Raw genomic sequence first — 23,330 nt, 5'->3', positions numbered from 1 at the left:
ATCAGACATATATTGTTTCCAAAACAACTGGACATTACATACATTCAGTAAGAACAGACATCAGCTCAGGTTGGCTGATAATTGGGACACCTACTCATAGTCCAATATGTGAGGCAAGTATCTAGGCTCAAATCAGACAAGGTCAGAACATGGGAAAACAGAGCAAACAGGAATTTACAGAAATGTCATAAATAGGTTTTACACACGACTTTCTTAACAAATGCCTTGACTGACATATTTTTCAAATCTGACTTCCCATCTACCCTTTCAATCTTTTACTAAAATATATTTAAGTGAAGTTTTTCTGGAAAAAGCATTTAACAAAACCTGTCATTTACCAATAACACTCCAGCAAACCTGGAGCAAACAGCACACATGCTGTTTTACTGCTAAGCATAAAAGTTAAAGTTCTCAAAACCAGTGCCGCTTATGTAAGGGAAGGCATCTTCACAGTAAAGTTCTCAAAAGCAGCAAGTCCTTAACCTTAATTCCTTAGTAACAAGTGTCTATAAAGAAGAAATCTTCCTAAAAATTATTTCAGTATAACCAGTGAGAAACAGACTAAAGTTCAACAGAGAAGAAAGCCTCTCACTTAAATCAATATGCCTCTTTGATCCCTCAATTGCCTATTAAAAAAAATAGGAACATTTGCAGGAACAGTCTTGCTCACTGGTGTCAATCTTAAACATCAACAGTTTGTGTTTTTTTGTTGTGGGAGGGTTGTTTGTTTGGTTTTTAAAGCAAGGAAATTACTGACCTAATTAAGTCAGTAGTTTGTTCCATACCAGCTATTTACCTTTCTGGTGCTTACATAAAGCACCAAACTGACTATAATATATTCCTTGGTTTCTTCCAACCATACAAACTCAACACAGACTTTGCCCTCTGAATCTGCATAGTCTGCAGTATAAATATGACCCATGTAGTCATAAATGCCGGATGACCTGGTAGACAATTCCATGTGGATTGGAGCACTGAAACACCAGAAGGGCTTTCCAGTTTCATCCAAGAGAGTCAGATCCATCACAAAGCAGTCCTACAAACACAAGCAAAAGAGATTACTTCCCCATGGCCCAGTAAGTAGATCTGTCCCTGATGTTAGAAGAAATATAAAGGATTCAAAGAGTTTTGTACGAATGCTGAAACCTCAAAATAAAATTGATAGTGGTTCACTGACCTACTGCTACAAATACTTACTTAGAGGTTTCTTACAGAAATCAAAATTGGAACCTAGAGACATCAAACGCTGCAGTACAGAAGGTACCACTGCCAAACCAAATCAGACATTATTTCTTGAACATTTTTAAGCCCTTAACATCTATTTTTCTCAATTATTAGTTACTTTACCATTCCAATAATTATAGCCCCTTCAGTATGAGAAAGCAAACTAAGTTTAATATCGGCTGCTAAACTTGTGTGAATGCAGCAATGTTTGCAAGGATACTCAGGGACCAATCAAGGCAGAGCACACAAAATTACCCTTCCAAGCCAGCTGTATCCAGTACTTTTTGAAAGCTCGCAGCTTCAGTTCTCAAAGAGGTAATAGTAATAACCCTGATGTAAATCCTCCTCTTACAAATTCTTGAAAATATTTCTTTACAATATTACACAACTAGATAATGTTAAAATGTTAATGCAAATTCTTTGGTCTTTTCAAACTGATAGCTTTGCATATCTCTTAGGAGCACAGGAGTTGTATGTCATTGTTAGTATCAGCTGTTCCTTATTCTCTTGAGTTCTGAACCACTAAATTAATCAAATTATCCTAATTATGTTGTATCTGCGGTCCAAAAGCATAAACAAACCAACATCATACTCAATGCCAAAAAAATTCATTTGGAATACTTTATTTCTCTGTACTACATAGTTGTGCTTCTGTTGCTCTAGCATTGCTTTCACTATTACTTTACTTCAATCAAATAACACAAGGGCAGATGGCACAAATATGAGGCAATGTGATACACACAGTTTCCCTAAGCCTTTTACTGTAGACTATGCTGAAAATACAAAATTCAAACCAAACCTAATGATGGTGTCATAAACTTATATGAGCTACAGAATCACTGCAAACAAGAGAGAATTACAGTTTTCTGGTCTGACAACTTGCATATACGAGGCCAATCATGAAAAGTAAAGTGGGATGGTGTTGCATGGTGGATGGTGGGGTTTCCATGCATTTCTTTCCTGGTTCTGGTCAGGATCAGGTCAATTTTTGCAATTTTGTCAATTTTAACCAGGAGAGAGCATGGCTAACACAGGGACGTTGTTCTATACCATCTCACCACATTTCCAGAAGCAAGGAAAAGGTTTTCTTCTTGGTCACGCTATTGTGGCATGGTCAGGTTGCACTCCTCCCTTCACACGTGTCTGCATGTGAATCACTGGCCTCTCTTGTACCTTCTTGTTATTAATTTTGTTGCTGCTACTCTCCATTTTCTTATCTCATTGCTGTTTCCAGTAAACTGCTTTTAGCTCAACCTTGATCTTTACCTTTTGTGCCTCCAGTTCTCCTCTCCATCCCAGCACAGGGGGGAGGAAGGGGAAAGAAAGCCAGTAAAGTGTGATTTGGAGTGGTTACAGTGAGAACATTAAATTGGAGAATACCATTCCTAAGCCATGATGATTTCCAACTATATGTACTTCAGCAATTAATTTTTTTATTAAAACAGCCAAAAGTGCCAAGAAAGCTTTTGGTTTTTTTGGTTTTCTTTAAGAGTATTAAACAAAATTCAAATAAATTCTAAGTAGTGGAACATCCTACTTCTATGGGTGATGTTATTTGGCCTTCACACGTTTTAAGAATTTTAGAGACTTATGGTAAAGACCACACTGAATTCAACCCACAACTATATGCTGCCAAGTTCCATCTGTTATCCCAAAATGAGGCGTTTAAAAAAACTGTATTCTTTATTTTGTCCTAGAAACAAATACTCAATAGAATTTATGCTGTAAGCACATAGGAGGGAGACTAAAACTGAAAAACTAAAGACTACAACTGTAGCTCTCTATTTCCTCTGACAGATACCTTCCTAAATTCTTATACACTACTCAGGACTATTTTCATGGAAGAAAAATCCTGCCTATGGGCTAGTTATAGAACCATGGAATGATTTGGGTTAGAAGGGACTTCTATAAGTCATCTAATTCCAACTCTCCTGCCTCACCATGCTCATCATGGGAGAAATAATTTTTTTGCCTTTTTTTTTTTCCTCCTCAATGTCCAACTCAAATCTACTCTCTTTCAGTTTAAAAAGATTGCCCCCTGTTTTGTCACTACACGCCTTGGTAAAAAGGTCTCATCATATCAAACAATATTTCATTCCACATTTATACAGGATTGACAGAAACAACAGTTTTATTAATTTTGAGGAGTTTTTCCAAAGAAGTGTCAAAATTGAAATCAAGTGTTGAACTAGATGACTTTTCCGGAGTGCTTAAATTACATTCATCAGAATTTTCACAACTTCTGAAACATTCATGCTGACAAAGTACATTTAAAAATATGTACCTTCACCACTATTGCAAAAGGTACAGAAATACTCTGAAATTTTGTTTGTAGTAACTCTTTTAGAAATTTTATCCAATAGAACGTGTGAGCATTCCTCCAAAAAATAAAGAGTTAATCCAGCTGACTGATGTACCTGACTGGAGCTAGGTGCTGACTCTGTGGATGTGGTCTGTAGTTTCTGCCAGTGTCCACTGGCATTTTAACATTCCCCAGCAGTTCCTAACTTTCACTGCATACACAGCACAGAACTGCAGAGTATTTCCCCAGAGGTTCAAGGCTTATTGCTTGCAAAAGAAAATCAACCAACCAAAACAAAACAAACAAAAAACCACCCTCACACTAAACCAAAAAAAGCCCTCATAAAAAGTACATCTGTAGTGTATTTATTTTTTGGCCAGCATTTCCAAGCAGAGCTGGTCAGCCACAGCATCTTTGCTGAGTGCAGAGCACTGGAGTGATAACACACAATAATGAGTCTATCATGCAATCCAGACACTACAAGAGAAAGCAGAAAACGTTTTTCCTCAAAATTAAATTACTTTTTGGAATACTGGAACACAGGTTTTTGTCTAGTAACAGACACCTTCTACAAGTAAAGAAATTGTTTTAAAATTAGCATATTTAAGATGCATAAACATAATTCTGTTTTGAGGTAAGCATTTCCAGAAACAAAAAATATTTCTGACCTTTACATTGCCTTTAAACACATCTGTTTCCCAGCATATGCCAAGTGTCCCAGCAATAGGAAAGTGCTTCCTATTATCCTTCAAGCTTACAACTCTGAGCCTCAGGTATCCATTTTCAATGTCACCTGAAAATATAAACAATATACAACATTATAGCAGTATAAATCAAATTCAGCCCAAGTACACTGTAAGCGTTCTCTTATCTTCTTTTCATGTCTTTTTCTAAGCAATGAGAAACCCTGCCATACACCAACAGCTAAATATCAAGCACATTACAGGGGAATTAAGTTGCAGTTCGGAGTTTTGATTCTGTGATCTACAGCAGAAATAGCAGCTAAAAATTCTTTTGCATTTTTTATACAAAAAATACATACATATTTTTTATACATTTTTTTACAAAAATAGAAATGCCACCTTAAAGAACTTACACAAGGATGCAACAAGTAAATTTCATATTCAATATTTTAATTTTATGCCTCCATCACTGCCCATTCCCTAGAAGTCAAGTTCAACACTAACACTCAAAATTATTAGATACTTACCCCAACCTTTTTTTTTTTCAAGTTATTTAAATCTCTCAGCTCTAACTGGAAACTCAACCCAATACGAAGGGTATACAGCCAACAATTCCTCCTTAGAAAGGATATTGCATCATTTAAATTGACATGCAGTATGATTTGAATCAAGTTTTTAAATTATGGATTTTAAAATTTTTTAAAAAGCTATCCAAAGTCCCTTCGGTTTTTTTGGCAGAATTACTATGATTTTGAATTTTTTTTATTACTACATAACCATATTTCTTTGGTACCTCTTCCTCTCCTCTCAGAAGAGATTGATTTTTTTTATTACTCTTTTTTTTTTTCCTTTGCCATCAGAGAAGGAAAGTTACCCAGGGACTCCAGCAGTCTAGTTATATAAGTCTGGGAACATTATAGTGAACACAATCTGACTACAAGAAAAGTAAAAATAAAAGCATCACATGACAAGCAGATTTCTTGGTAGGACATCTCTTAGACAAGTTTCCTTGAACAAGAAATACTCTCTCAAAAGAGCAAAACAAAAGCACTAGAGACCTTGGTGCAAAAAATAAAGTATCTAGCACTTGCAGGAGACAAGTGGTAAGGGAGAGAAGGAATTGCCAGAAACATAATGCTTGTGAGGATCCAGCAGCAGGTCCTGGATGGTAAGGTAACAAGTGAAGGGGCCTGCAGAGGTTTAAGATGCAATTGTCAGAGTGCAAAAGAAGTATTTTGCCTGTGATTCTCCTTCAGTCGAGCCCAAGTAGCAGCACGAGAAGCAGCCACATCAGAAAGGCTGGCTGTGAGTTAGATGGCTGCATGCAGCACCCAGTGGCAGCAAAACCTCTGTTTGGTGGCTGCTTCAAGCAGATCGTTAGAGGCAGTGATTGAGAAAGAAAGCCCACACTTTAACACAGAGGCCAAAAACTTCTCTGAATTGTTACTGTAGAGCCAAGCCACAAACCAATGCTGGAAAGGCAGCACTCACCAGTGGGGAGTCCAGAGAATACTTACTCTGGGGAGGAAGCAGCCCAGCACATGGCAGAGAACAGCAGCTGCAGGTTTTTCAATACAGACACTGTGTGGAATAGGAGTGTGAATACAGTGAAACCATCGTGACCATGGCCAGGACATATTTTGTAGGATATATTCTGTATGGTTGAAGAACAATGCAGTCATCTAGACCATAATATCCACTGTGCTTGCAGTGAAGTGCAAAAGAAATCAGTGAGGAAAATGTAAGCAGAATTCATTTCCAGGACCCAGCTCAAAGTAGAAAAAGGCCATTAAGTCAATACCTCTCCAAATAGTTCAGTTCCAAAACCTCGGTAAATCAAATTCAATGACAAAATTTCATTCAAGGTAAAAATATCTTACTTAAATAGTTTACTGACTAACCACTGAAATTGCACATTTAAAGTTGAGCTTTTGAACAAGAGACTTGAAAACATAGGCTAACAAGCATTTTTTTTCTAAAAGGACTATTTGGTCATCCACAATTCCAACCTGAATGGAAGTGACTATTTCTCTCACTCATTCAAATCAAATGAAGTTTGAAAGGATTAAAAATGGATTGAAAAAAGCACGCTGCTAATAAACTAATGAAGCCCAGGACATCACTACTATTGCATGGCATTAACATACCACTGCTAGACAGATCAGCTGGCTAAGGTGTGTGGCAGTTACTTCTTAACTTTAGCCAGAATGGAAATAGGGAATAGATCAGTAATCTGAAGGCTGATTATTCATGGGCTGGTCAATCCAGTCTTTATATATGTTTTTTTAAATATAAAAGCTCCACTGCAGTCCTTATATTCAGGAAGAGGGAAAAGTCTGCCTAGAAACAAGCAAGAAACTGAAGGCTAAATACTGAAATCTTGCCTTCTGGGATGAGCCCCAGTTAGATGAGAAAATGAAATTAAAGGGCAGAACAAGTAATATTAAACACGTGAAGAACAAGCAATATTAAACAGAGGAAGCAAACTGGACAGGAATTTCTTCAGCCTGATCCAGACTTTGTTTCATTGTCCCCTCAAAATATCTCTAGTCTTCGGTTTATGCAAGACACACACAGCAGCAAAGCAGAAGAGTAAGTTATAGGAAACAAATGTTTCCAAATAAAGGTAATAAACATATATCATGTAGATAAACTTCAGGGGAAAGAAGGAAATAGACTAATAGTTCCAAAGCACTTATTTTAGCTAAAAGCCAAGGAAGTTTGTTTTACTAACCAAGCCTTTGTTGCAAATTGTCATTTGATTGGTATTTTCAGAGGAAAAGCTGTGCTTAACATTAATTCTGGTGCCAACAACCAGCTTTAACACACTGAAATGGTTATTTAAACTTGCAAATCAATCTTCAGGGTCAAGCAAAACAATTTAAATGCCTGATATGAAATTGTATAAACAAATCTTAAAAGCTCTCTAAATACACAAAAATCAACTCTTACATTTTGCAAGGACAACACATCAGTTTACAGCAACAAGAAATGACATTGAAAAGCCAAAGCTTAAACTACCATGTGGCTACAAAGGTGTGCTTAAAAAGTTGAAAACCCAGGTAAATACATTTCAAAAAATTTTATAAAGAAGCTGGATTCATAGTTTCTGGGAGTCTTCTGGGAGAAAAACCTGTCCTACCTTCCTGAAAACAAGGAAAGTTTTCTAAATATTTTCAATTCAGTTACAAAGTATTTAGCATATTCACCCTTCAGTATCTGTCAATGAGACCATATTACCAATTCTGTTTACATGAAAGGGAGAATAAAACAAAATGCTAAACCCCAATCGAAACAGTGGCAAAGCAGCTAGTTACTGTAATGTAAGTATTAATAACAGGGAAAAAAATCTGAAGGCATATACACTCCATTTGCTTAGTTCAATGAAGTGTGACATAACTTTTTTAAATTTAATAATAAGAATTTAGCAAAAAGAATTGAAAACGGAGTAGCAAAATGAAGCCAAATACTAATAGACACTAGTAAAAAGCAGACAAAAATTGATATTGAACAAATAAATCTGCAAAATACAAATGGGCATCCTCTGCTAACCTAAGAACGCCTAGAGCTCCCTGATGAAAACCAATAAATAAGTAAAACAACAGTATAATAGCTGACAAGTGATCTGTGCCTCAAGTTATAGAAATTGCCTTGGGCATGTCACATCTGTAATTTAAAATAAATTTGGGCTGGGTAGAGAATTTTCAGAAATAGCAAGTCTTCTCAGTATGTTGCAGACTTCCATGCTTCACAGTCCTCCCAGAGGACGGGACAAAGAGTATTACTAGAATGGAGCCAAAAAACAAAACACAAACCATCAAACACAACCAGTTTGGACAAACCTGGCCATCACATTCAGCAACACCATGTCAACCAGAATGAGAAAAATGAACAACAAATTACAATGAAAAATGTGACAGCAGACAGCGATATGCTGCCTCACTACACCATTTTAGGAGGAAGTTCAGCATTTTCCAAAAGGAATTATTGTGCAAGCACATGGAAGGGACCAGTTGACAAATGAGCTTATTGTCTGCAGAACCACAGCTTCAGCTGTCTGATGTCCTGTGAGACCAGAATCTGGTTGCTGTCACACTGGTGAAGGTCACAAAACCAAAGAAATTCAGAAAACACTTGTGAGCATAAAACAGATTCTGTAACTTGCAAAGTGAGATGGCATCACAACGCTAGCTCATGACATTTGCTAAAATTTGCATAAACATCAGCTTATCAGCTTAATCTTTCGTGGAAGTAGCTTCTAAGCAGCAAGAAAGTGATACCAAGAAAGGAAGTGTGCCACATAATACCTTTTCTTGTGCAACTGTATTGCTAGGAGCATAACATTTTCATTTTAGAAAACAAAAAGTGCTATTCCCCTAGACCAGAAAAACCAACACAATCCCAGAAATCCAACCCTCTTGCCAATTTTGAAAAAAAATTTTTTTTTTTTGAGAACATAAACAGGATTCTTGTACTATACAACACTTCAGGTATGATTTCTTATCATACGCATAGACTTTCACTTTAGTTTTAGCCTTAAAATTATTCCTTTAATTTAAGCTTGAAGCTTTTCTGGAATCTAAAAACATGTATATTTCAGGTTCAAGGACTACGATATTCCACACTGCTCAAGGCTATCGTCTAAATGACAGCTCTCGGAATCACCAAATAGAAATGAGAAAAACCACACCAAATCCCAGGGAAATTCTGCAGCCCCGTAAAAGCGCTCACGTCTGACAACAGCGCCCTCTACTGACCAAAAACAAATGTTCTGAAATCCACACTGCTCAGGAAGGCCGGTATAAAACAAAAGTTCCTGGGGAGCAATTATTAATTTACAACACTTCATTCTAAATTAAATTAATGACAGTGATTAATTTTAATATTTTAATCTCTCTACTGACAGAAAGACAGCTATGTAGCTGTAGGAAGTTGTGCTGAATTTATGTCAAAAGAGAGATCACCCATGTATTTTTCAAAACCCCAGTACAATTATGAATTTGGGCTGTATGAGAACAACAGGTATGTTCAATCACGTCTCATGGAAAGAAGTGCTGAAAACAGAATGAAGCAGCAGTTAAAAACAATGACTGAAATTATTTACCACACAATAAACAGATGCCAGAACAGGCAACTCTAAACTCGCTGAAATAAAAACCATAAATCTTAAAGTCCCCAGTAACTTCTACCAATTTATCTACATATTCAATCTGTCTGTGCACCCAAAGTATACTCGAGGAGAATTCTACAGAAAAAAGCTTCCAAAATGTATGAGCACAAACTGTCTCTCCTTTATAAAATACAAGTGAAAGAAACATCAACCTGCACCAAGAGCTATGTCACTGCATTATTAATGCAGCACAGAACTACAAGAAAAGACCCTGACAATCTGAAGAATTTTTGTCCCAGGCCTGACACTGTAACTATGTAACAATGAGCAGACTTCTTACAGAGCAGCCTTAGGATGCCACACAAAGCACCATGCAGATATAAAGAAACCACACAACTAACAGACAGCTTACTCCTAAAATTCCACTTCAGTTTCACCCCCTAACACAGAGAAACTGGATACAAGAAGGAAAGACAGGGATCATTTCTAAAAGAAACATTATTGTTCCTTCAACTTTACCTTTTTTGCAGAAGAGGCACTTGAATGATCCACACAGGTACATGCAGCTTCTGCCATGAAGGTCAAGATGCAGGCTGTAGTCATGCAGTCCATATTCTGAGTCAATATCATCCAGTAAAGGTTTATTAGGTGGAGGAGTATATTGGCTTGAAAAAAAGAAAAAATAATAGTATTTAGCAAGAGGGGGAGATGACTTAATAGAGATGTAACATACAGCCCTACACCAAGACTGTCATCTTAAGACAGTTTTGGAATCTAACATCTCTAGTTCATCATGATTCTTTTAAGCTAATATAGTGTCTAATACTGCTGATCAGCTGTTCGGCCTAGCCAAAGGGAGAAAATATGGCAGCCAACTTTAAAAGGTACCTCTGTTAAACTTCAAAACATGGACTTCCTTAAACAAAGAAAAAAGCATCAGCTTAATTCCAAATCTAAAGGCCTGCTAGCTCTAGAGACTTCTCTGAAATAGCAAATATTGAAATTATTTTGCCTGTGCCTAACTAAATAACTACTGCACACAAATGACCTGAAGAGACCACGTGCCAGAGGCAACTGAGCAACTTCGACACAGGATCCAACTTGGTACTAAAGGGAGAGTGTGTTAAATCTTACATTCCGTGTGAGAAGACCCACATTAGGTTATAGTGGGCATTTAAGACTATTGGTAGATACAACAGTATCTAACCAGAAAGCTGAGTAGTAAATAAATTCCCCAAATACTTCTCTAAAGTGAAAAATAAATGTATTATTAAACAGTTTACAACATATAAACAGGTATTACATTATACACTGCAATACACACATATACAAACACTTCACAGGAAACCCAGCTACTTTCTCAATAGGACTAAAAGATAAATGCAGGCACCTCACCAGTTTACCAAAATTTTTCTCCCCTCTTACACAGCCAAAGATTACTTCTCTACTTCCTGAAATGTCTCTTTTCTATCTGTTTCAGATAGGAAGAGGAAATAAAAAGACTGCTTGTGAAAAGGGAGAAAGTGTGGGCAGTGTATTTCTAACTTTCTCAATACAGCCAGTATTAGACATATTTTGACTAAATCCTCTCATAAATAGCACATTAATGGAAATATTTTAGTATGAAAATGCTTCTACATTTTTGTATTTAGTTACTGTAACTGTTGTTTATATTCAATGAGAATAGTTAATTACTGCCTAAATATAAACATCTTACCAGCAGGCAATTTTAATTGTAAAATTCAAAGCTTTATTCAAAAGGTTATCTTAAGTACCCACAAAGGAAAACCAAACTTACGCAGTAGGAGAACCCAAAATGCTTCTCTCAAGAAGTTGATTATAATGAAGATTCGCCATAACAAAAGCAATTTCATTTTTCTCCTGAAAAGTTAATTAAAGTACATGTATTTTCATCTGGCAATTCTTTTTTTTACAAGGTCTTTCTAAGCATTAAAATTCATAGATAAATGCTGCTGCTTATTACTCTGCCAATTACTGCAATAATGTCAGTAATGGCTTGCTTTAATACTTGGACTCTTAAAACCTTTACTATCTTTTCACAAGACTACAGAATTTATATAAAAGATTACAGCATTTTTGTATTATGGGGAAAGAGAGGGAAACTACCTATGCCTAGGCAAAAATTATGAGAGCAATCCAAGAATTGACCCCAGCTTCTACTCACCCCTTTTAAAGACACCTAAACAGAATCAAACAACACTTACTCCCAACTACTGAAGCATCAAGTTTGTTTTCATATGTAAATAACTATTTCCAAAGAGAGCTAACATCAGTGAGGAACAGGAATTATTCAATAGAAATTGTGAATTTCAAAGTAAAAGTCATGTCTTCATCAGATTATTTAGTCCTAGGGAAACATTAAAATCATAACCTTCTACAGATGTCTATACAGTCAAAGAAAACATCAATGTGAAAACTAGAGACAGTGGTATGTATTTACTTCAAGAGCACAGAATGCTAGGATATCAGTTTTTTTTCTTTAAATGCATTTTTTAAATCCTGCATTTACAAACACATAAATCAATAGGAAAATTATTCGCTGCCAGAAGTCTACTACTCTCCTGAAATGTGGGCAACTACTGTTTTTATCTCTCTGGGTTACCAGAAAATGACATCGTCAATTCAAACTTTTGGATTTTTAACTACTCCTGTATTTTCATAGTGCAGAATTACAGCTATAAAAGACTTAACTAGGGAGATGGATCAATCACATAATTTCTCAGTCTTTCTCCATCCAAATACCAGGAAGCCCACATAACCTGCCCTTGGTTTCTGTTATGCAGATATGTGCAAAAAACAAGATGTGTGGCATTTACAATTATTACACCCACTGACACTTAACTACCTTATATTACTGTGCCTACACAGAGAATAAGAATTACTGTTCAGAAAAGCAGGGAAAATATACTAGAGTGAGGCACTCAATTCTTAACAACAATGTGAAACTTGGTTATGATTGAACCATTTCCAAGTGCTGAAAGAGCTCTCTTCCCAAGCATGGATGGGGCCAATGCACAAGGAAGACCAGAGAGCCAACAATAGAGGGACAACCATCTACACAACTTCTGAAGATATGAGAGAAATGGCTGATCATTTAGCAGAGCTTTTCACAGACTGAAACAACCTGTAAGGGGTTTATGCCAGTCAGGCAGCCTCAAGTTTTCTAGGAAACGGACTTTCACTCGTACCTTTAAGTAAGAGTGAAAGAAATAGTCTTTCTGGGGTTTTACACATTGCTCTGGTGATTGTGTACATTTGAGGCAGCATGTTTGCAGCTGGAAATTAGACACAACTTTGAGGAACTGCTCACAGCCTCCCTTAGGGAAGTTCCTTACCAGTGCCAAATAACCCAAGTCTACGTCAATAGCACAGCTGAGGGGAGGAAAAAAAAGGGCTACCACCTCTCAATTCAGATCAAGAGCAGAACACCTGAGATAGGCTTCCACAGCATCCAGTCCTATATAGCCACAGGCAGACACAGAGGATCCAGTGCATTCCATGCAAAGGTGCAAATTCCTTCTCAAGTCTACTTCAGATGTTCAGTACTGCCCTCTAAAGACATTCGTATCTACACCTACCCCCCAGAGGCTAACTGCTTAACTTAAGACTCTTAATACCAAGAATTTAATACCCCCAAAAGGGCACCATTTAGAGCATTCCTACTTCTATGAGCAGGATACAGCTACTTGGTGATGTAGATTAAACTAAGTTGCCATGTGGGAACTCATTGCTTTGAGTGATGTGGACAGGTAATGGCATGAATCAGAGGAAGAAGCACTGCTCTGCTCAAACCATTCTATTTAAAATTACTCTAGAATATCAAACTTGGGCATGTGAAGACTGCAAAACAAATAAAATTGAACACAGTATCTAATACAGAATGATACATAACTGATCTTTTCATTAGAAGTGAATTTTTTTAACAAGTATATATACTCCTGCAACAGCTCTTCAGGATATAATGAATCTTCCACTTACTCTTCCTACATTTGTTTTGTGGTTACTAGTTTAGACAAGATCTTTCAAAATCTAAAGGGGAAAAAAAGGAAGATTAAAAAAGGCCCTCCCCAAACCCAAACTACAGGCCAAAAAATATTTTTCCTTCAAATCATAACAAAATACAGAAACAAAATGTTATCTTACCTTCCATATTCCTACTAACAGTCCTGGACTCAGACTGAAGAGCTGGACAAGCTCATCTGCACCAACTGCTACACTGCTTTCAGTCAGGTTGCCAAGATGGTATTCAGCAATCAAGGAAAATCTACGAGGTCTTTGAAAAGAACACAGAGAATGTTGCAAAAAGGCTATGTCTCCTTACTCATGCTAAGCTCAGCCTAATTTCATTTTTAACTCTAAAGTCTGACAGCAGCACATGATAAAAATGGTTTTGAAAGCATTTGCCATGCAGTCATAAACCATACATTTGAACAACTACAGTTTACTAGCAGGATCTCAACCCAAACAAAAAAATAAATAAAAAATACTATATGATCTTCTAAAACACTCTTAGAAAAAGAACTTACATGCTTGCCCAAATTTTCAAAACACAGAATTATTTTACAATTTGTTTTTGATACTTTATTGATACTAGATGGAATCACTGAACATTTATCACTGCAAAGCAAACTTCAAATGAAAGGATCAAAGTGTACATATAATAAATTAGAAGTATGTGTTACAGGAAGCTTTTCTTTTTTTTTTATTTTTATTTTTTTTCTTTATTTTACCTATAATTAAAGCCATTTAACTCCAAAACAATCTTAAATATATATTCATGGACACTCTTATTAACCAATGACACATTAAAAAAATAAGAGCAGAAAGTCAAGTTTGCATTACCTATTCAGAATAAAGAAGTCTTCCTAAAATCCTTTTCAGACTCAGGCTCTTATAATATTCGAAACAGTTCCTAGATTTCAGCATAGTATCACTGTAGTATCACCTACAACCACACACTGAACACTGCCTGGGATGGGGCATCCACAACCTCCCTGGACAACCCATTCCAATATTGCACCACACTCACAGTAAAAAAATTTCTTCCTAATCAACATCAACCCTTTCCATCTTTAGGTCAATCACGCCTGTCCCTGTCCTACTGCCTAATAGTCTTAACAATGACATACAGAAATTGGTGAAACTACTGCCTTCATCCACATTACAATTTCTAAAAGCTTGTAACTCTGTGAAATAAATACAACAACCGCCTGCAAGCTTTCTTTTTTATTTTCTACATGTGAATCATCATTTTGGTAAAACAACTACACTTCCCACATAATTGAACTGCAAGACTTAGTTAAATATATACAAAAGGCTTCTCTTGATTTATTTCGTTTTTAAGTAAATCTTTTGCTTCTGATTGACGAACCAGGTGTTTTGTAGGTGAACAATTCTCTCTTTTCAAAGCTCTATGGCTAGGGGCTTTGAGTAAGAAACATGTAGTTGACACTGTACCTACTATACACATAGGCCCAGATGTGTGCAAAACTCCTTGACAGCAACCAAATACCTCAAATAAACACTTTTCATTTAAATGTATTTTTAGAATATATTGACAAAAACCACTGTACACATTTAAATTAAAAAACAAGAGACATGCTGTGGACTGTGTGACCTTATATGCATGTACTGAAGATGGCACACACAGTTAAACCTCAAGTTCCCTAAATTCACATACACAGCTACCAGACAAGAAAGAGTACCTGACTGTAGCCACATAAATACTGATGAACTCTTCCAAGCTAAATTTCTCACAATAAAGTCTTCTAGATTTACATTTTTCTTTCATGTTCTAGGGCTTAGATTCAGCTTTCCAAGTCAGGATCTATCAGTCTGCACATTACATGCCAATTAACCTGTGAATTAATGTCATAGCTTGCTGGATTATACTATTTCTTCTCTAAAAAGCTCTACCAAAGAAGAGAAGAACATAGAACTACTAAAGGGAGGCTTTCTAATGAAGGGCTAACTTACTGATTCAAACAAATGTCAGACAGGTCCTAAAGACACATTATCAACCAGTTACACCCAAAAAATCCTCAAAAATCCTGTATTAAAACTCACCCATTCTTGTTGGGAGGTCTGTTTTGGTCAGGAAGCAATGGTGTAACTCCAAACAGTTTTAAGGTCGACAGGATATCTAAGCACGGCCAGTCTGTACCATACCAAAGTACAGTAACAGATGTGTCCTTAAATGATAGTTTTGGCTTCTCTACTACACATTCTTTTCCATTTTGGTCCTTCAGAACAATTATCCAACTCAAGCCAGAGACTCTGTTATTTAGGAATTGAGAGGGGAGAGGAGTCTTTAAAAACAAATTCCCAAAGTGATAAAATTTAAACTACACTTTCAAGAGAATTTTTAAATTTCTACCAACTGCTACTTATGTTCCTCAGTTTCAGTCATGTATAGATTATCATGGTATCATCCCATTATGATACACATTTTATAGCTCTAATTCTATACTCCCCCAAGCCACTAATATTTTGTACATTGTTCTGAAGTAAATCTTTGTGACAAGGCATTGCTTACTTCATAGCTTCTCTGTTTTTACATGGGAGACCTGTGTAAGGATCTAGAAATTTAACGAGCTGCATTACTCTAGTTTTGAAGGCACACGTTTGTTTGAAGATGTATTCTTTCTTCCAGTAACCAGGCTTCTTATCATGTAGAGCAGCACAGCCCAAAGGAACAGTTTCTGTTTGTTTAGACTTCATTTTCCATTTTGGATGCAAAGAACTGGAATAGAGTTTCAGCCAAATTCCACTGGAAATAAAAACAGAATAAAGAGGAATAAATTTCAAGAACAGTCATTTCATTTTTATATGCACATCTCAGCTACCACTGAGCATAGTGTTAGCAAAAAAACCAGTATTGTCTGTCTTCCCGAAAATATGGGATCCATGATGAAGCTCTGTGACAGCACAGTCATAGTCAGCAAAGTGAAAACTGATGATGGTTAAGCAGAAAATTTTGAAAATTCCACCCCAAAACATTTTCCTCCTCATAGAAAATCACCTTGTGGAAAAAATGTTTAATGCCTAATGCCTCCTATTCAACAAAGATCATCTGTACACTTCAAGTTTCTCACATCCAGCTGAAAATGGGGTGGAGGAGGACAATTATAATCACCTTTATTTGGTGATACCAATGTAATTTCAATCCCTTCTGCACTCTCTTTGGAAAAGCCCAGAGAAGATGTGACTTTCTGAAGTCAAAGAAATATGTAACTGTAATGATGGGTTCCTCACTTCCATGCCAGGAAAATGATGAGGTCACATTTCAGCCCCCCACACCCCACTATCTCTAGGACAATTCACAGAACACTGAGTACAGGAACCTACAAGAATTCAAACAATCATCTGTGAATACAGGTTGCCAATAAGTTTTCTAATTTTGGAATGCTAGACACACAATGTACATAACTGCACTAAAGAAAATTAATAGCAAGGGCAACAAATCCTTAAGAGACATTTTCTACCATTTATCAGCAAGATTACCTTTACCAGTTCTCACTTATCCTCAGGCAAACTTACACTAGCATGTATTATATGGCATCCTCCCCTCTCCTTAAAGCATTTAAGGACTGGATCCATCCTACACTGCCGCCCACCCATCAAAACTCTTCTCAAATCATTAGCTGCTGAGAATAAGTCCCCACACGCTGAGAGCCAGGCTCTGGTTATTGATGCAAACACACACAGGAATATTGCAAAAACCTTCCAGCCTGCTGCGCTGCAGACACATACAGAATTCCCCACTGCCATTTCTTAAGACAAAAATGTCTATAACGCACAGACCAATAAGTTACTGTGACTGGTAAAGGTGGGTTCACAGTCAACCTGAGTTTTCAACCTTCCTTCCACCAAAAGCAGGGTGGGAAGGGTAACACAGAGAACAATCCCATAAATGAAACAAAGTTTTAAGATACTTCTATTTTACCACAAAAGGCAGCCAAGTTACCAGACAGTATAAAACATTTCTGATGGAGGGAGAATATTCTTTTTAACTCCAAAGCAGTTTAGAATTGTCCAGTGATGAAAAAAGGAGAGATGTCCTTAATGTAATCACCAAGGGAATTTGAGCTATGTATCATCCAATTGGTCTTCATCAGTCTAAAAAGTCCTATAGTCCATCAGTCTAGAAGTAAAATAACATCCTGTAAAATCCTCCTGTTAACTAGAAACCCCTTCCCAAAAAAGCCGTTCTTTGATGGAAAGAGATGCTCTGCATCTTACTGTACGATGCTGAAAAGACAGGGCTTAGTAGTAGGCATTTCCTGCATTTTGAAGTTGCAGACTCAAGCAATTTAGTTGACTGAAGATAGAGCAATGACAAATACCTACCCATCCTCATCCTCACTCTCAGTAACATATTGCATCTTCCTTTCTCAAAACATTGTTGTGCAAGCAACAAAATTAGTTCAAGAAACTCAAAATATCAGCTAGGGCGGGGAGACTGAGAAGAAGAGGAAGGAGGACTTGGAATCACAACGGTTTAGGAAGGTATCACTTCCCCTTCATCGTCAACTTCTGAAGAATTCAGGGCAGATAAATCAAAAAGGCACCCAACAGGGAAGCACAAGTTTGCTTCTTTCACAGCAGAATTACATGCATGCCCTTCTTGCATCAAAGAGTTAATACTCATCTCAAGGTCTCTTACTGGACATTACTACAACAAGTCAAACAAACCTTTTACTGCTAACTCAGATGCCAGAATCACATAGATCACCATCAGTCATCACTTGACTACAGTGGCAAAGACTTTCCCCTGTACTCTCACACCAGCACATTCTGCTGGTGATCAGAATCCTCAGGCTTTCACAAGCAGACCACACCTGTGAACTTCCCACACTGCATGGCAGGAAAGCTGGAATAACCCACGCTGGGACAAGGAGGGTGCAGAAAGGGGGCGATCATAAACATTTCCTTGTCCTCGACAGTTATACTGGAGACATCAGTGCCAAAACCAGTTCAAGTGCACGCACTACAGGAACAGCCCAAAGACAAATCACTGCATTAGGCAGCACAGACATTTCACAATGAAAGACGGATGATCCTGTTGCATCCAGGACAGCAGAAATATCCTAAAAAAAAATACTCAGTCTAAAAACCAAGGTCAGCTGTCACAGAAATATGCAGGGACTTCAATTAAAACTTCTGTTCATTCACTGCAAGATTCAGGGTCTTGAGAAGGTCCATGAAAATCCATCAGAAAGAAATTACCCGGTCCCACTGAACCAGTCAGGCTCCTAGATAAGGGAAAGTAACTCTTTCCCAAATCCCATTTGTGCACACACACTAATCTCTGTTGAGATTAAAAAATGGAAACATACATTGTCATGATGGAGACAGATGAATCTTCTTCCCTTGGACAGCCACAGTGATTTTATCCTGCCTTACCACCCTGGAGTGGAAAACACATACCAAGACTGGTAATTTGTGTCAACTATGCAATTTTTATCTACCCTCAAAACCTAAACCTGGATTACAGACCTTCCCTTTAAATTCATCAGTTCTAAAGTTATCAATGCCAAGGTAAACCAACTAATTCACCATACAAGTTTTAGTAAATAAGGGAGAAATAGATTCATACCCAGTACCGCGACTTCCTATAGAGGAAGACATTTCATCATTCAAACAACATTAATGCAGCAGAATCCTATAAAGAAAAGATCCTTGTTATCACATACCAACCCGAGTCCCTCCTCTTTACCCTTTCACAAAATTATCATGATATTGGTAGGAGCAATTTATGAACTCTGTATAAGCAATCCTTATTAAAAAATGTGTTGGTATTTATCTTCATCTCTTTTGTTCTCATTTAGAAGTAAGCAAAACTTCACAGAGTAACAGATAAAAACCACTAGTGGATCATTTGATTGAATCAATCTGATGAGAGAATCAAGTATGTAGGACTTAAAAATCGTGAAAGCTACAACAATTCCATAAAGCTACTGGCAACACACCATTAAGGATCACCTAAACCAAAAAGTTTCTGCAGGTCCATGTGAATACAAACAAATATATGCAAATTCTAAAACAAAAAAAAGGGCTAACAGCAACATTTCAGAGCACTGGATTTATTTTTTTGCCTCATAACTCCCAATAAACAACAGGCCCTGCACAGCTAGAATTCCATGCAACACGTACTGTGGGCTATGCACGGCGATTTCAGCAGAGGAACTGCCCAAAGGGGCATGCATCGGTGCTCTGGCATCAGAGAAACTGAGCTGGAAAGACTCATAATTCAGGTAAACACAACTGTGGCACAACTGAGACCTTCCCTCTTCCTTACTTGTCATTGGCCAGCTCATAGAAGCGCTTATTCACACAGCCAAGAGACAACAGGGACACAGCATCCAAATAGGAAAATATCTTCAGCAGCATTTCTGATGGCATGCTAGAAAAGAAGGGAAAGAGGAATTCTGTTAGACTTGCCTGAAAACTCCAGAAATTACAATGGCAGAGAACATTAATTTCAAACCAGACAAAAACTGAAGCGGTGGAAACCAGCAGGTTCTAAGTAGATGAATCAAAAATCACCTGAAGACTTACACTGTGGAATTTGGGCTTTAATTTCACTCTCTGCTATATGGCATTTGCCTAAAATAATTCATCACAACTTACTGAAGTGGCACAGCACAATTAGATTAAAAGTTATGAGTTCACATTTTATTAAACTTTTTTAACTTTAACTATGTTTGACATGAAACTACATCATTTAGCTTCAGTTTCTTACTGCTCTTACCATGATTTTAACATTTATTCTACAATCACCAGCATTTGCAAAACTTCAGATATGTTCACTCTCCCTTTTGACTGCGGTGTCCGGTCTCAGAATGCACCAGGACAGAAATGTCCTAGTCTAACAGCAAGATCATGCTCTACCTCATCATAATCTTCAGACTGTACGTGCTCAGGGGTCTTGTGCAGTTTTCATTTATGTCAGCAGAAAGATGTGAAATTCAAAATAAGAGGCAAGTGATATCTTGAAAATGCCAGTGCCTCTACATCTGGAAGGCTGCCTGAAATGCAGGTGCCAGTCTAACCATGACAAGCAGAACATACCCTGGAATTGAGCCAGTCATTTTTGCACTAGCAGACAGGAACCTCATACAATTTGAGCAGCAGCTCATAGCTGCAGAGTTTAAAACACATGCATTTTATACTCTTAATCTTCTTGGGCATTGAGCATGGTCACACCAAAACCACTGCTGAAAATAAAAGGTGCTGTGAAAGTCAACACCCCAGCTGTGCTTCCTGTCCTTTTACTACTGGGTTATTCACAACACTTGTTGATTTATGACACTGTTTCAGAAGCAGAGAGCTTTAAAGGATAGCACAATAATGCCAATACCTCAATGTTTGTATTAAACTCAGAATCCTAGTTGCATTGACAGAGAAGCAACTTGCCAAAACTTGTACTGTTATTATGCGAAATAACTCATAAACTGTAAGTCCAAAGCAGGTAATGCACTCATACCAGAGACAATTTACAAGTGATACTTTAAAAAGCGGTAAATTAGCTAAAATAATATATTTGATCCAGAATTTTCAACAGCAGTTTTTAGAGCTGTATTTTCTCCTTTGAAGGATGCTGATTTTTTTTTTTTTCTTTTTTCTCTCACCATTACACCAGTTAGACAGCATAGAGGTGCTGAACTGGCCATCCAGTGCAAAACAGAGAAATCACTACACAGGGAGCTATCAAATGTATAAAACAAGGAAAACTAATTACTTTTTCAGGTAACATATTCTCAGAATTTATGCAACTAATTTTCAAAAGGAAAACAACTCACAATTATAGTGAAAGTACCCTTTCACTGTCAAACAGGAAGAGAAACATTTACCTTGCAGGAAATAAGCAGCAGCCACTAATTCCTCCCCCCTTATCCCAATCCACCATTCTCAGCCTCTCCATACACTAAGATACACTTGACGACAGCCAATAACAAAGAGAAACATAGGAAGTTTAATTCCAATCTGGCTTTTATTGAAGGAATAAAATAACAATTTTTATTCTCAAGGAACAATACCGCTCACGGCTTCCCAAGGAGTTGCTGAAGGCTTCACACCACTTGGAAAACCTACATAATCCTTATGAACTTAGAAAAGAACACAAAGAAGAACCATGCCAGAAAACATTAGAAGGTGAACACAGAATCCCAAAGTAGGCCAGGAAAGCAAATCTTTTCAACTCAGAACATTTGACATAGAAATCTCCAAGACATCAATATAATTACTGCAAGCAGTCAAAAGACAGCTAACAGGGGGACTTCCACTCCTACTTAAGACACACTCACCTGTCAAAGCACACATTTAGTTTTGGTTTTCTGGGAGGTGTCAAATACAGACTTTTAATTCCAGCATTTACAGTTTCAGGACATTCCCCAGGCCTGGCAGCAAAGGTCCTTAACCTACTTGTAAGAAGGAAAAGCTGTTAAGAGTCACATATTCACAAAACGAAGAAACGCATATTGTGCACACAACATTTCAACCAAGGCAGGATGCAGGGAATACACCACGTGGCAATCATTATGATTTGTACAATTACACCCAAATCAAAATACCTGGCATCAGGAAGATTCAGATTTAAACTCACAGCTGTCAACCCTGTGACTAATCTCTCACAGCAGGCAAAGGCAATAATAGTGTAGCTCCCCCAAATCAGTTTGATAGAGTAGAGTTATATTACCCTTAGCTGCACCACTGTGGCCACTACAACCAAGCTCCACTGAGGCCCCTGCAGAAACTCAAACCCACTGATTATTCTTCTGTTTCACAACATTACTCCAGAGACATTTTTGAGCCACCCAACTTCGCTAACCTATTAAGATACCAGATAAAAACCATACCTTGAAACTTCCTCAGAAACTGCTGAGGTTCAAAAAGAATTTGTATCCTTTCAAGCATAAACAGCAAGAAAGGAGATGTAATCCATGAAACAGAGAGCAGCTAACAAGCTCTAAGGGATGTCCAGGTGTTAGACAGACAAGTTACTAGCTGACAGAATTGCTTTGTTAAGGTTTAGGGCTTGACATGCTTCAAAGATTTCAGACCAAGGGAGAAGTTAGCATAGCTTGGGAAGAAGGATGGCCACTGAGAGTGGACACAAAGAATGCAGAATTTACAGGCCAGAGGGATACCTGGAACAGCTCCCAAGATAAGGAAGAAACTATTAAAGCCAACTCAGCAATTGTGCTGAAATCAGCTCCAGCTTCCAGATATGTGAGATTGCCATCACTGACTCGGAAACTCGCTGACTCAAAAAAGAGAAAGACTGAGCATGCAAACTAATTAGCAGGAGAAACAAGAGAATCGTTAACCAATAGTAGAAAACGAATTAATAAGAGAATTATGCAACTTGTAGCCAAGGAAAACTAATTCCTTCTTTTGCTAAAATGTATAAAATAGTAAAAAGTTTTGATAGTTGGTGTGCTGGATTTGTGGATTAGCCACTCAGCACCCCCTTCCATGCAGAAGTGAAAATACATCAAATACCTCAACTGGATTGGTCTCTTGCACACACCCTCTAATTTACCAACATTTCCACATCACAGTTTGGATAGAAAAGAAAAGAACTTTGCATATTTCTAACACAAACTCTTACAATCCAACCAGTCACACATTTTCCCAAGTTTTCTGATAGAAAGGACTTTGTAAACTGTAATTGCAAACAAATCCCTTCCTTAATCCACAGAGAAATATGGAGACAGAGTTTCAATCTTAAACCAAATCCTCACACTTCATACCCACTGATGCCACCAAGCAGGCAGAGCTCCCCATTCACTGCATTATTGATGCTTTACGTTGCCAGCATATTTCCAACACCTGGTCAAACCAGCTCTGGGTTTCTAAGCAACCAATCCATATGGAGGAGAAATGGCTAGTTTTGAAGTATATGGATACCATATACATTTAATAAGTTCTTGACTTAAGATTGATTTATGCTTAAAGAAAAAAAAATCAAAAGAAGTTAAAAGTT

At 37.4% G+C, this 23,330-nt stretch overlaps 1 protein-coding gene across 1 annotated transcript; it reads right to left on the bottom strand.

Annotated features, from left to right (window-relative positions):
- Positions 1 to 723: 723 nt before the first annotated feature.
- FBXO15 (F-box protein 15) lies at positions 724 to 21,758 on the bottom strand. The gene is made up of 9 exons (XM_066328265.1): positions 21,649 to 21,758; positions 19,641 to 19,745; positions 15,876 to 16,109; positions 15,407 to 15,616; positions 13,484 to 13,613; positions 11,118 to 11,200; positions 9,839 to 9,984; positions 4,195 to 4,319; positions 724 to 1,036 (listed from the first exon to the last, which is right to left on the bottom strand). Exons 2-9 carry the CDS (start codon positions 19,742 to 19,744, stop codon positions 767 to 769), a joined length of 1,302 nt encoding a protein of 433 aa, XP_066184362.1. The 5' UTR covers position 19,745; positions 21,649 to 21,758; the 3' UTR covers positions 724 to 766.
- Between the last annotated feature and the right edge of the window lie 1,572 nt (positions 21,759 to 23,330).

Source organism: Sylvia atricapilla, chromosome 1, assembly GCF_009819655.1.
Source record: "Sylvia atricapilla isolate bSylAtr1 chromosome 1, bSylAtr1.pri, whole genome shotgun sequence".
Taxonomy (NCBI): domain Eukaryota; kingdom Metazoa; phylum Chordata; class Aves; order Passeriformes; family Sylviidae; genus Sylvia; species Sylvia atricapilla.
The sequence above is the reverse complement of the archived record's forward strand: the minus strand, read 5'-3'. Positions and strand labels throughout refer to the sequence as shown.

Bases quoted from the DNA above. Each gene is read 5' to 3' on its own strand.
- FBXO15 (XM_066328265.1), bottom strand. From the start codon at position 19,744: ATGCCATCAGAAATGCTGCTGAAGATATTTTCCTATTTGGATGCTGTG. The intron at 13,614-15,406 runs GTGAGTTTTAAT...TTCTTTTCAAAG, and splicing joins AGACCTCCCAACAAGAATGG to ACCTCGTAGATTTTCCTTGA. The intron at 1,037-4,194 runs GTCAGAAATATT...TTGTGTTTGTAG, and splicing joins TGTTTAAAGGCAATGTAAAG to GACTGCTTTGTGATGGATCT.